Genomic DNA, 12,334 nt, shown 5'->3' on the forward strand with positions numbered 1-12,334 from the left:
TTGTTCTCTGTGCCTAGCACAATGCCTGGCATACTACAGAAATTTAGTGCTACAAAATGGTATAAACCAATTCCAACTGTAAATTTTTTTTTTTTTTTTTGTGAGGAGATCAGCCCTGTGGTAACTTCTGCCAATCGTCCTCTTTTTTTGGCGAGGAAGACTGGCCCTGGGCTAACATCCGTGCCCATCTTCCTCCATTTTATATGGGACGTCGCCACAGCATGGCTTGCCAAGCAGTGCGTCAGTGCGCGCCCAGGATCCGAACCGGCGAACCCCGGGCCGCCGCAGCGGAGCGTGCGCAGTTAACCGCTTGCACCACCAGGCCGGCCCCCAACTGTAATTTTTATGCTAAGTATTTATGTGATTTTGAGCAAGGCACTTCACCTCTCTGAGCCTCAATTTTTCCATCTGGAGAGATTATTTCAAAAATGATATGAGATAATGCATTAGAATATACTTGGAACTCTAAAATGCTGCACAAATTGTTTTTTTCAATTGGCAATTGAGATTATTTAAACAACGATGAGTCATCAGGAACAGAAACTGGTGCAACAACCCTAGTGACCAAGGTTTTTCAGAGTGTGGGATGAGACTGGTAGACAAGTCCTAGCCATCACTCAGGAGACTCAGTCTATCAACTCCAGAAGGTTAGTAAGGGATAGAAAGAATAAAGAGCTACCTGTGGGATGGTACTTCTTAATTATGCTATAAATTTTTAGTGGTCATAAAATAGTATCAGTTTTCTCACAGATGTTCTTTTATTCTTTTAGGCAAGAGACTATATCAGAAGAGTATAAATGGTACTCAAATAAGTTTTTTCATTTGGGAAAAAAAAATATGACCTATAAACTTTGTTTCCTAAAGTGGCTCTTAGACAGAAAGATTTATCAAATTTGCATAGATTCTAAACATACTAGTCAATGAAGGACACTAAAAAACGTGTATTACAAAGCTGGTTGCAGAGTGGTTCCTTTCTATTTCCAGCAGAACAGTGTGTCTCATTTTTGACAGCTGTGTTAGTTGCAAAGTGCTTTTTTCATGTTTTCATTTTCTGAGTTTATTGTAAGAAACCTAGAAATAATTCCTGGTATATTTTTCCTCTCAAAGATTTTTTTTAAACAGCTTTATTTATCTTGAAGTTTTAAGCCACATTGCACGTTATCTAGTAAAACGCAGATTTTCATGATTTGAGAGTTCAGAAAAATTCTAGTATATGAATATAATTTATTCTTGTTAAGTGATATCATGAGATTGCTGTTGTCTGTTCTCTGGCTATCTCTTCTCTTAATTGGCTTTATTGTTAGCATTCCAGTAATAGGAAATAGTTTTCTCGTAAAGACTCGTAACTCTGGGGGCTGGCCCCATAGCATAGCGGTTAAGTGCGCGCGCTCCGCTGCTGGCGGCCCGGGTTCGGATCCCGGGCGCGCACCGATGCACCGCTTGTCAGGCCATGCTGTGGCGGCATCCCACATAAAGTGGAGGAAGATAGCACAGATTTTAGCTCAGAGCCAGTCTTCCTCAGCAAAAAGAGGAGGATTGGCATGGATGTTAGCTCAGGGCTGATCCTCCTCACAAAAACAAAGAAAGATCTTAACTCTGGACGGCAAAACTCTTTTTAGCCTTTTCAGTGTATGATAGTCAAGTTTCCTGACTCAGAACAACTTTTTGTGGTTAACATAAGAATTAATTTCATCAGTATTTGACATCTAAAAGAGATCCCTGGGTTTTTTATTTTCTTTTTATTTTTTGTACGTATTTAAAGTATACAACTTGATGATTTGATATATGTAAACATTGTGAAATAATCACCAATCAAGCTAATTAACATCTCTTACATAATTACCTTTTGTGTGTGCCTGGTGAGAACACTTGAGATCCACCCTCTTAGCAAATTTCAAGTATACAATACAGTATTGTTACCATGCTATACCTTAGATCTCTAGAACTTATTCATCTTGTGTAACTGAGATTTTGTACCCCTTGACCAACATCTCCCCATTTCCATCTACCCCAGCCTCTGGTAACCACCATTCTACTCTCTGCTTCTGTGAGTTTGACTATTTTAGATTCCACATATAAGTGAGATCGTACAGTATTTGTCTTTTCTGTGTCTGGCTTATTTCACTTAGCATAACGTCCTCTAGGTCCATTTATGTTGTTGTAAATGGCAGAATTTCCTTCATTTTTAAGGCTAAATAACATTCCATTTAATATATATACCACATTGTCTTTGTCCATTTATCTGTCGATGGACATTTATTTTGTTTCCATATCTTAGCTATGAGATCCCTGTGTTTTAAGAGCTCTCTCTTAAACTGCCTTAATGTTATTCTTCTGTGAGATGTTTGATAGTGTTAACACCATACATGAGCAGTTCTTTATAGTTGCAAAGAAGTTTCTGGTGAACTTGACTTATTCATTATGCCGTATACTCTGTCCTAATAGTCTGGATAAATGAGAATTTATTCTAGTGAAATATTTGAAGCTCTTTTGATAAGTGTTTTTTATCCTCTCTTATTTTTAATTGTATTCTTAAGTTTACTAAGCCATTAAAGCTTCAGTGATTATGCTAAGTCTTTATTATCTAAAGAAGAAAATAATAATAAAAAAAACAATCCAATTATAGACGGATCTTATTTATGTAGATGCAAAAGTCTAAATAAAATATAAGCAAGTGGAATATATGAGTGTATCAAAAGGTAATATGCCAGGGCCGGCCCGGTGGCGCAAGCGGTTAGGTGCGCGCGCTCCGCTGCGGCGGCCCAGGGTTCGCTGGTTCGGATCCCGGGTGCGCACCGACGCACTGCTTGGCAAGCCATGCTGTGGCGGCGTCCCATATAAAGTGGAGGAAGATGGGCACAGATGTTAGCCCAGGGCCGTCTTCCTCAGCAAAAAAAAAAAAAGAGGAGGATTGGCGGATGTTAGCTCAGGGCTGATCTCCTCACAAAAAAAAAAAAAAAAAGGTAATATGCCATGATCATGCAGGGTTTATTTCAGGAATATAAAAATGGTTTAATATCAGGAAATATGTTAACGTAATTTATTACATTAACTAAAACATAAAATACATCATAGATGCTGAAAAGGCATGTTCTACCTAAAAAAACTCTTAAGTAAACTAGAAAGTTAATGATAAAGACTATATACGCAAAAACCAAAAGGAAACAATAACAAACATCATTCTAAACAGTGAATTGCTCAAGCCATATATTTAGGAATATTACAAGATGTTCACCAATGATGTTGTACATTGTCTGGGAGATTTAAAAACTGCAGTAAGAAAAGAAAATGAAATGAAATAATGAATATAAATATTGGAAAAACAATAAAAATTTCTCTTTGCTAATGATATGATTGCATACCTATAAAACTCTAGTAAAAAACTACTAGGATTAGTAAGAAAATTTGTAAGATGACTAAATACAATATAAACCTACAAAACCAGTTGCTTTTCTCTGTCATAAAAGTAATCTTGTAGAATAGAAACAGGGAAAAATATTACCTTCATGACAATGACACAAATTATAAAATACTAAGGAATAAATTTAATAAGAAAGGTACAGGAAGAAAATTCTATTACTGAAAGGTGAAAATGAAATCTGAACAAATTCATTCATTCAGCAAATATTTGTTAAATGCTTTCTATGTGCCAGACACTGTTGTAGGTGCTAGAAACATCTCAAGACATACAGAGTCCTGTTGTCATGAAGCTTACATACTTGTGGAAAAATCAGACAGTAAACAAGTATAGAAGTAACATAGTATTTGGTAGAATTTAGTGCTATAAAAATGAGATGATAATTTATACAATGTTATAAACCAATGTTACCACAATAAACAGAAAATAAAAAAATTTAAAAAAAAGATGATGTGATAACAGAGTGACATTACGCTGGATGGTCCGGAAAGTCTCTTTGAGGAAGTGATATTTATTTATTTTTTTGTGTGTGAGGAAGATCAGCCCTCAGCTAACATCCACGCCAATCCTCCTCTTTTTGCTGAGGAAGACCGGCCCTGAGCTAACATCTGTTGCCAATCCTCCTCCTTTTTTTCCCCTTTTTCTCCCCAAAGGCCCAGTAGATAGTTGTATGTCATAACTGCACATCCTTTTAGTTGCTGTATGTGGGACACTGCCTCAGCATGGCCGGACAAGCGGTGCGTCGGTGCGCGCCTGGGATCCCAACCTGGGCCACCAGTAGCGGAGCGCTCGCACTTAACTGCTAAGCCACGGGGCCGGCCCCGAGGAAGTGATATTTAAACTCAGACTAGCAGTAACGAGCCACTTGAAAGTCTAAAGGAATAGCATCCAAGGGATAGCTACTACAAAGCCTCTGAGGTGGGAGCGAGCTCATGAGGAGCAGAAAGGAAGGCAAGAGTGACTGGAATGAAGTGAGTGAGAGTGAAAGTTGTAGGAGATAACGTTAGACAATTCCTGTGGTAAGGAGTTTGGATTTTAATTGCAGTGAGAAAGGACAGGAAAAGTTTTAAAAGCAGTGTATGACTTGATGTGATTTATGCTTTGAAAAGATCTTTCTGGGATTAAGAGTAGAAATAGAGAGCCCACTGAGCAGTTTGCTGTAATAGATCAGCCAGAGATGATAATGATCTGTGCTCGGTTAGAGTGAATATGAAGCAAAGTAGACAGATTTGGGTAAGTTTTAGAGGTAGGACTTGCAGAGGTATTAGATATGAGAGTTGAGGGAAAGTGAGTAATTGATGACAACTAAATTTTTGGAAAATACAAAGATACCAAGCTGTTGGATAGGGAGATGGTATTCCCTAAAATATAAAATCGCATAAATTAACTTTCACATGTACAGTAATCTCAGAGTTACTAAGTTTTAAAAAGATTGATAAAATGGTCTTAAAGTTATAGAAGAATAAATGTTTGAGAATAGCTAAAAGAATTCAGAAAGAGACGACTAGTGAAGGGGGACCTACTTTACCACTATAAAACTGCTTTAGTCAAGTGTATATATCCTTTGCATAGGAATAGACAAATAGATCTGTGTGGAACAGAATAGAAAGCCCAGAAGTAGATCCTAGTGTAAATGAGTTTTTAATGTATGAAAAAATAAGAGATTTCATTTCAGTGATAAAATGATGGTTTATTTAATAAATGGTACTCTCACAACTGTATGTTTCTTGAAGAAAATAATGTTGTACCCTTATGCAAAAGGGTTGGACCCTTATGCAATAATGTTGGACACTAAATGTGAAAGTAAACTCCACTTAAATGAAAAATCAAAAATTTAGAAGAAAATTTAAGAGTGTGTATATGTAACCTGTGGGTTAGGGAAACCTTTTTACCGTGATAAGAAATCTAGAAGCTATATAAGATAAGCATATTTAACAATATAAACATTAATACATTTCATATGATAAAAGGTACCATACATAATGTCAAAAGAAAAACAGATTGGGAAAAATAACGTTTTTCAAATGCATATATCAGATATAAAGGGTTACTATCTATAATGTAAAAAGAACTCATACAGATTTGTATGTAATGTATCAAAATAGAAAAACCGGCAAAATATTTAAGACAGTTCAGAAAAGAACAAATCCAAATGGTTAGTAAACACGTGAAAAATTGTATAGTCTCTTAGCATCAGGGGAATGGAAATTGAAGTCACTGGTATTACATCTCACCCATCCCATTGACAGTTTTTTAAAAGGGATAATACCTAGTGTTGAGAAGGGTGTGTGTACACTCATATGTTACTGGTGAAAAGAGAAATTTTTGTAGTGATTTTGGAAAACAATCTTGTTACCGCACCAGGTCCGTTTTTGCCCGCCGCCCAGAAAGCCAGTCACAGAGACGACGAGATTGCAGAGAGAGAGGGTTTAATCACAAGGCAACCAAGTGAGGAAAATGGGAGAACAAGTCTCAAATCCGCCTCCCCAAAAATAGGGACTCGGGTATTTATGGAGAAAGGGGCAAGGTGGTCTGAAATGCTTGGAGGTGAGGAGAGATGAGGTAATTGATGATCTGTGCAAGTGTAGTCAGGCTTCATGTGTCTTCGTAGGACACGTCTTCACAGAATGGCAGCATTAGCATGCCCTGAGGGTGGAGTTCCAACCTCTTGCCATCAAAAGGGCCCAGTTGATGGGTTGGTGGTCTCAGTCTGGCCTGAAGTGGACAGGGGCTCAGTTCCTGGAAAAATACCTCAAACACCCATTACTATAGTAACCCAGGCTCCAGGGAGATGTCATCTGTAGGAGCCTAGTGGGAGTCCGATAGTGTATTGTCGGAACGCACAGTTAACAATGAGTAAATTTATCATGCAGATTTAAGTCCTCTTCCGTTCTGATAAGTTTCTAGGTAAGGCCATCCCCCCTTCTTCCTGGTGCAGGGGAGAAGATACCTTTACGAATGGAGATTTTCTTTACAAATGTAAATGTGTCTCATAAAGGGTAACAATCACTAAGAATGGGTTTAGCACGACCCGCCCAGGTACCCAGAGATGTCTATAGTAATGGCCTTTTCTGGGGGCAGGCCTCCCATCCTAAACTCCTTTGGTCAGTTAGTGGGGGTGGTGGTCAAAATGTCATTCAGGCAGAGAAATATTTTGGGTTCGCGGATTTTAATCCCCCATAGTTACTAGCTGTTTAATCATCAATGTCTGTTTGCCGGTTTCAATCTTATAATATTTATTAAAATTCAAATATATCACATATTTTTTAATCCAAGAAATACATTCCTAGGAATATAGCTCATAGAAATAAACATATCCTTAGGAAATATGTATAAAGATAAATATTATAGCATTGTTTAAAGTGGCAAAAACTGGGAACAAAGTATGGATGTCCTTGGGTGGGGGAACTATTGAGTAACCATCCAGATCATAGACTATAATTTAACCATTTAAAAGAATGTGTTAGATCTGTACTAATTGACTTAGAGGGACTTTCTTGGTGCATTGTTAAGGGAGAAAAGCAATATACAAGAGAGATGTCTACAATATACAATTTTGGTAAAACAGTGACCAAAAACATAAAATCCTTCCTGTATTTATATAGAAAATAGAAATGTATGTATGTTTGTATATGGTTATTTGAGTATAAAAAAAGCATGGTACATAGAAGATTGTTAACATTTAGGCAGAAGTAGAAGCAAGATAAGAAAATAATATACTGGGGCCGGCCTGGTGCCGCAAGCGGTTAGGTGCGCACGCTCCGCTGCAGCGGCCTGGGGTTCGCTGATTTGGATCCCGGGCGCGCACCGACGCACCGCTTGGCAAGCCCTGCTGTGGCGGCGTCCCATATAAAGTGGAGGAAGATGGGCATGGATGTTAGCCCAGGGCCAGCTTTCCTCAGCAAAAAGAGAAGGATTGGCAGATGTTAGCTCAGGGCCGATCTTCCTCACAAAAACAAAAAAAAAAAGAAAATAATATATTTTGTGTATGTGATGGAGATTGTCCCTGAGCTAACATCTGTGCTGATCTTCTTCTATTTTGTATGTGGGATGCCACCACAGCATGGCTTGATGAGCAGTGTGTAGGTCCACACCCAGGATTCGAACCTGAGAACCTGGGGCCGCTGAGGCGGAGCATGCAGACTTAACCACTATGCCGCTGGGCTGGCCCCAAGATAGTAATATTTTAAAAAGGTGTCCACAGTAAAAGCACTATATATGATATGACTCCATTTAACTAAGATATATATGTGTCTTTATATGCAATAGAGAAATGAATGGAAAGATGGTCACTAATATGTTAATAATTATTTCAGGGTGGTCAGATTTCAGATCATTCCGTATATTTTTCATTATTTGAACTTTTTTACAATGACTATAGTAGGAAGAAACAAGTTCCTTTTATTGTGAGGGGAATAGAGAAAATTAAAGAAAACTAAATGGTGGTACTTTTTTTCCTCTTCATTTTGCAGTTGTGCTATATTGACTCCCAAACTGATGGCGGAATCCCTTCTTACTGTTTTGCTTTAATGGTGATGTTTTTTCTACAACAAAGAAAACCCCCTCTTCTTCCTTGCTTACTTGGAAATTGGGTAAGCATGAGTTTTTGATGTATGTGTGCATGTATATATGTAGTTTGCTCTTGCAAAGTGCTCTGTTCAAACATTTTAAGCTGCAATTCTGGTCTGTCTATTTGTACATCTTTTTCTTTTCTTTTCTTTTTTTTTTTTTTAATAATTTTTCCACTACCAATTTGGAATGCCTTTTTATATAGATTGAAGGCTTTGACCCAAAAAGAATGGATGACTTTCAGCTGAAGGGCATAGTAGAAGAGAAGTTTGCGAAGTGGGAATATAATTCAAGTAGTGCAACTGAGAAAACCTCAATTGCTGAGGAAAACAAAGCTAAGGCAGACCAACCAAAAGATGATACCAAGAAGACAGAAACTGACAACCAAAGTAATGCCATGAAGGAAAAACATGGCAAAGTAAGCTTTTTTTGTTTTCGTTTTTGGCTTTTCTATCTGTAGAATTTGTGACGCCTTCGATTGAAGCTATTTTATTAATAGATTGACTGACTGACCTTGAGTAAGCCTCTTGGCCTCATTTTCCTCATCTGTGAAGTGAGGGGTTGATCTGGTTTAGTTTTTCAGTACTGAGATTCTCTAATGAATTTATACCTCATTTTGGAAGACTTGTATTGTTTGAATCATGTCAAGGTAATTCTTTGTATCTTTTTCATTTAGACAAGGAAAATTTCCCTCAGGAGTTGGGCTGACCAAAACTTTAGCATGTGGGAGTTATGTTGCCAAACTGGTAGAAAAATAAAGGCCCTGTGCTCCTTTAGGGGGTTACTTGCTTATTTAATTATTCAACATTCATTTATTAAGGATCTGGTATGTGCTGGGCATTATCTTCAGTGCTAGAGAACTAAAGATGAATGTCCATCAGTTGTGTCTTCCAGAAGCGTGTAGTCTTCTGAAGTAGACAAACATGTATTACAGAAATGTGACAAGTACTGAAGTCATTGCTCTAGCCACACTGAATTATATGTGGTTCCCTGAACATATATTCATAGTCCATTCAGCTCTCTCACTTTTCCTAGACTACCTTCTACCTTCTTCTCAAACCACCAATTCTCTCAGCTAATGATCTTGCTTCTTACTTCACTGAGAAAACTGAAGCAATCAAAAGAGAATTTCTGTGTACTCCCACCACCATCTACCACTATCTGCACTCACATACTCTGCCTTGCTACTTGCTTTTATAAAGGAACTTCCCATGTTGCTATCGAAAGTCATTTTCTCCACTTGTTTATTCAGTCCCATCCCTTCTTGTCTGTTCTAGAACATTGCTCTAGCATGGCTTCTCTTTCCCTCTTAAGTTACTAATTTTTCATTCTCTACTGAATCAAACATGCTTTTATTTCTCTTATTTTAAAGAAAAATCTTGACACCACTTCCCCTCCCAGCTATTCCTATGTTCCTTTTTGCAGTGAAACTTCTTGAAAGAATTGTTTATATTCACTATTGCCAATTTCTGTTTGTTCTTAACTCACTCTAATCAGACTTTGACCTCTATCAATCTGCCAAAACTTGTATCATCAATATTGATATCCTCCACATTGCTAAATCCAATGGTCATGTCTCAATTTTTATCTTTTTTGGCTTATCAACAATATTTGCCAGTTGATTATTTCCTTCTCTGATAAATTTCTTAACTTTTAGGATACCACACCCCTAGCTGATTATTCCTTCTCAGTCTCTCCTGCTGGTTCCTCTTTTCCTCTCCAGTCTCTTAAAGTTGGAGTGCTCCAGGGCTCAGTCCTTTATCTCCTTTTTTTTCTGTATCCGTACTCTCTTGGTGATCTCATCCAATCCCATTGATTTTAAGTACCGTCTGTATGATAATGACTCTCAAATTTAAGTCTTCAGCCACACCTCTCTCCTGAACTCTATAATTGTATCTCCAACTGCCTGTTTAATGCCTCTACGTAGATGTCTAATAGATGTCTTAAACTTAACATATTTACAACTGAACTCCTGGTCTTCCCCTTGCTCCACATGCAATTTTCCCATCTCATTTGATGGCACTCCATCCTTTCAGTTGCTCAGTCAAAAACCTTGGAGTCATCCTTTACTTCTCTCTTTCATACCCCATACGAAGTCTGTCAGAAAATCCTGTCATCTCTACCTTAAAATATGTAGAGAATTTGACCACCTCTCACCACTTCCACTGTTACTATCCTGGTCTTAGCCACCATCATCTCTGGCCTGGATTACTACTATAGCCTCATAAGTTTTCCTGCATCTACCCTTGCTCCTTATAGTCTCTTCTCACGCAACAATCAGAATGGTTCTTCCAAAACTTAAGTCAGATCATGCCATTCCGCCTCCCCACACTCAAAAACGCTTCAGTTGCTCCTCATTTAATGTAGAATAAAAGCCAATGAATTCTTACCGGCTAGCTCTTTGTTTTCCTCTTCTCTCTACCACACTAGCTTTCTTAGTTTTCTTTTTGAAGTTAATCACATTCCTACCTTAGTGACTTTGCTCTCTCTGTTCCTTATTCCTAGAACTCTTCTTCAAATCCTGTCTTCTCAGTAAGTCCTATCCTGACTACTCTGTATAACACCGAAACCTTCTCCTGCTCCCATATTCTCATCCCCTTTACTAAACTTACTCAACTTTTTCTTATTTCCACAGCACTTTGCTTCTTCTAACTTACTATGTAATTTACTTATTAAGTTTGTTGTTTATTGTCTTCTTCCCCTAGAAAGTAAGCTCCACTAAGGCAAAGATCTTTGGTTTTTTCCCACAGATATATCCCAAGTGCCTGGCACTTAGAAGGCACCAATGAATAGTTGTAGAATTGAATGAGTGAATAACTGTTTCATGCCTCTATGCTCCTTAGTGGTCACTTTTAGCCAGTTTTCATGTAGCTAATTCCTTTAGAATTCAGGTATTACCTCTTCTGTTAAGACCTCCCTGATTTAGAGGCCCAGATTAGCATGTAGCCTTTATTGTAATTGTTAAATTTTTTCTTCCTTTCCTAATAGTCTATGAAGTAGGACCTCACCTTATTTGAGTGGCAGTATGGTAGAGTGATTAGCAACATGGACCCAGTAGCCAGGTGGTCCTGAGTCAAATCCTTGCCTATAGTATCTACTTCATAGAATTTTTAGAATTAATAGTTATTATAGGTGCAGCACTTAGAAGAGTGAATGATGCATGGTGAGCATTATATATAAGTGTGAGCTTATTATTTTTTTATATTCCTAGCACATTGCCAGGGGCATAGAGATTCTAAATAAATGTTTTCTGAATGAAGGAATTAGCTTTTGAAAGCCCAGGGCATTAACTTAGATTTTAAGAGTAATTACTGCAATGAGGAGCTGTCGTGATTGTCATGCAGTGGTTTGCAATCTTGCCTACACAAGAAAATCACTTAGGGAGCTTTAAAAATCCCAATGCCCTGGCCATAGCCCAGGTCAATTAAATCAGAATATTGGGAAGGGCATGGGAGGTGGGAGTGGTGTGGAACTCAGATCTTTGTGTATTTTAATGTTCCCAGTGTGATTCTAATGTGCAGCCAAGGTTGAGAATCACTGGTTTAGTGGAAAGAACACAGAATTCTAGGAGTCAGTAAACTGGGAGTCTGTTCCCAGCTGTGCCACAAACTGCTTTTTGGCAAATTACTCCTTTATGCCTCAGTTTTTGAAAAGGTGATCTCTAAGGTCTTTTTAAATAGAAAATTAAATGATTGTATAGTTTTGTGCAGCTTAAATGAAAAGTATTTTTTCTTTTCCAGTCTCCTTTAACATTGGAAACACCAAATCAGGTGTCCCTGGGACAGTTATGGTTAGAGCTGCTAAAATTTTACACACTGGATTTTGCTTTGGAGGAATATGTCATATGTGTACGGATACAAGATATTTTAACAAGAGAAAACAAAAACTGGCCTAAAAGGCGAATAGCCATTGAAGGTGAGATGATACATTATATTTCATTTGGAGAATACTTTTTTGTGTGTCACTCATCGTCTGTTTCTAATACAGTGTTATAAATTTTATCCCTTTGGTTTGTAGCACTGTATATGCCACTAGGTTGTCATTATATACTTTAGATCAAGTCTTTATCAAGTTTATTATATTTTTATAGGATTAATACTTAACGGTTTCCAATCTATAGATATTATATTGGTTAGGGTTATTAGCTTATTTACATGCCTTTATTTTTATTTTTAATTATGAAAAATTTCAAAAATATAAAAAAAGAATAGTTATATGAATACTATAAGATCTTTTTGAATAAATTTGTGTCATAAAATTATCTTAAAGTATAATTTTAAAATCCAGTTTTTCATTATTGTTGTCGTTTTCTTTTTTTTTTTTTTTGTGAGGGAGATTAGCCCTTAG

General features: G+C 37.4%; 1 protein-coding gene across 12 annotated transcripts in view; it reads left to right on the forward strand.

Moving 5' to 3' along the window:
• Positions 1-12,334, forward strand: part of TUT4 (terminal uridylyl transferase 4) — a 133,985-nt gene that overhangs the window by 75,271 nt on the left and 46,380 nt on the right. For 11 of the 12 annotated variants that reach the window (XM_087445935.1, XM_087445930.1, XM_087445926.1 and 8 more), the window contains exons 10-12: positions 7,891-8,010; positions 8,193-8,405; positions 11,728-11,902. In XM_087445935.1, the coding sequence (XP_087302061.1) occupies positions 7,891-8,010; positions 8,193-8,405; positions 11,728-11,902 (508 nt within the window). The remainder of the gene's footprint in view (positions 1-7,890; positions 8,011-8,192; positions 8,406-11,727; positions 11,903-12,334) is intronic. The other variant, XM_087445932.1, reaches the window with a different exon arrangement.

Source organism: Ceratotherium simum, chromosome 22, assembly GCF_057802395.1.
Source record: "Ceratotherium simum simum isolate JZ-2026a chromosome 22, ASM5780239v1, whole genome shotgun sequence".
Taxonomy (NCBI): Eukaryota; Metazoa; Chordata; class Mammalia; order Perissodactyla; family Rhinocerotidae; genus Ceratotherium; species Ceratotherium simum.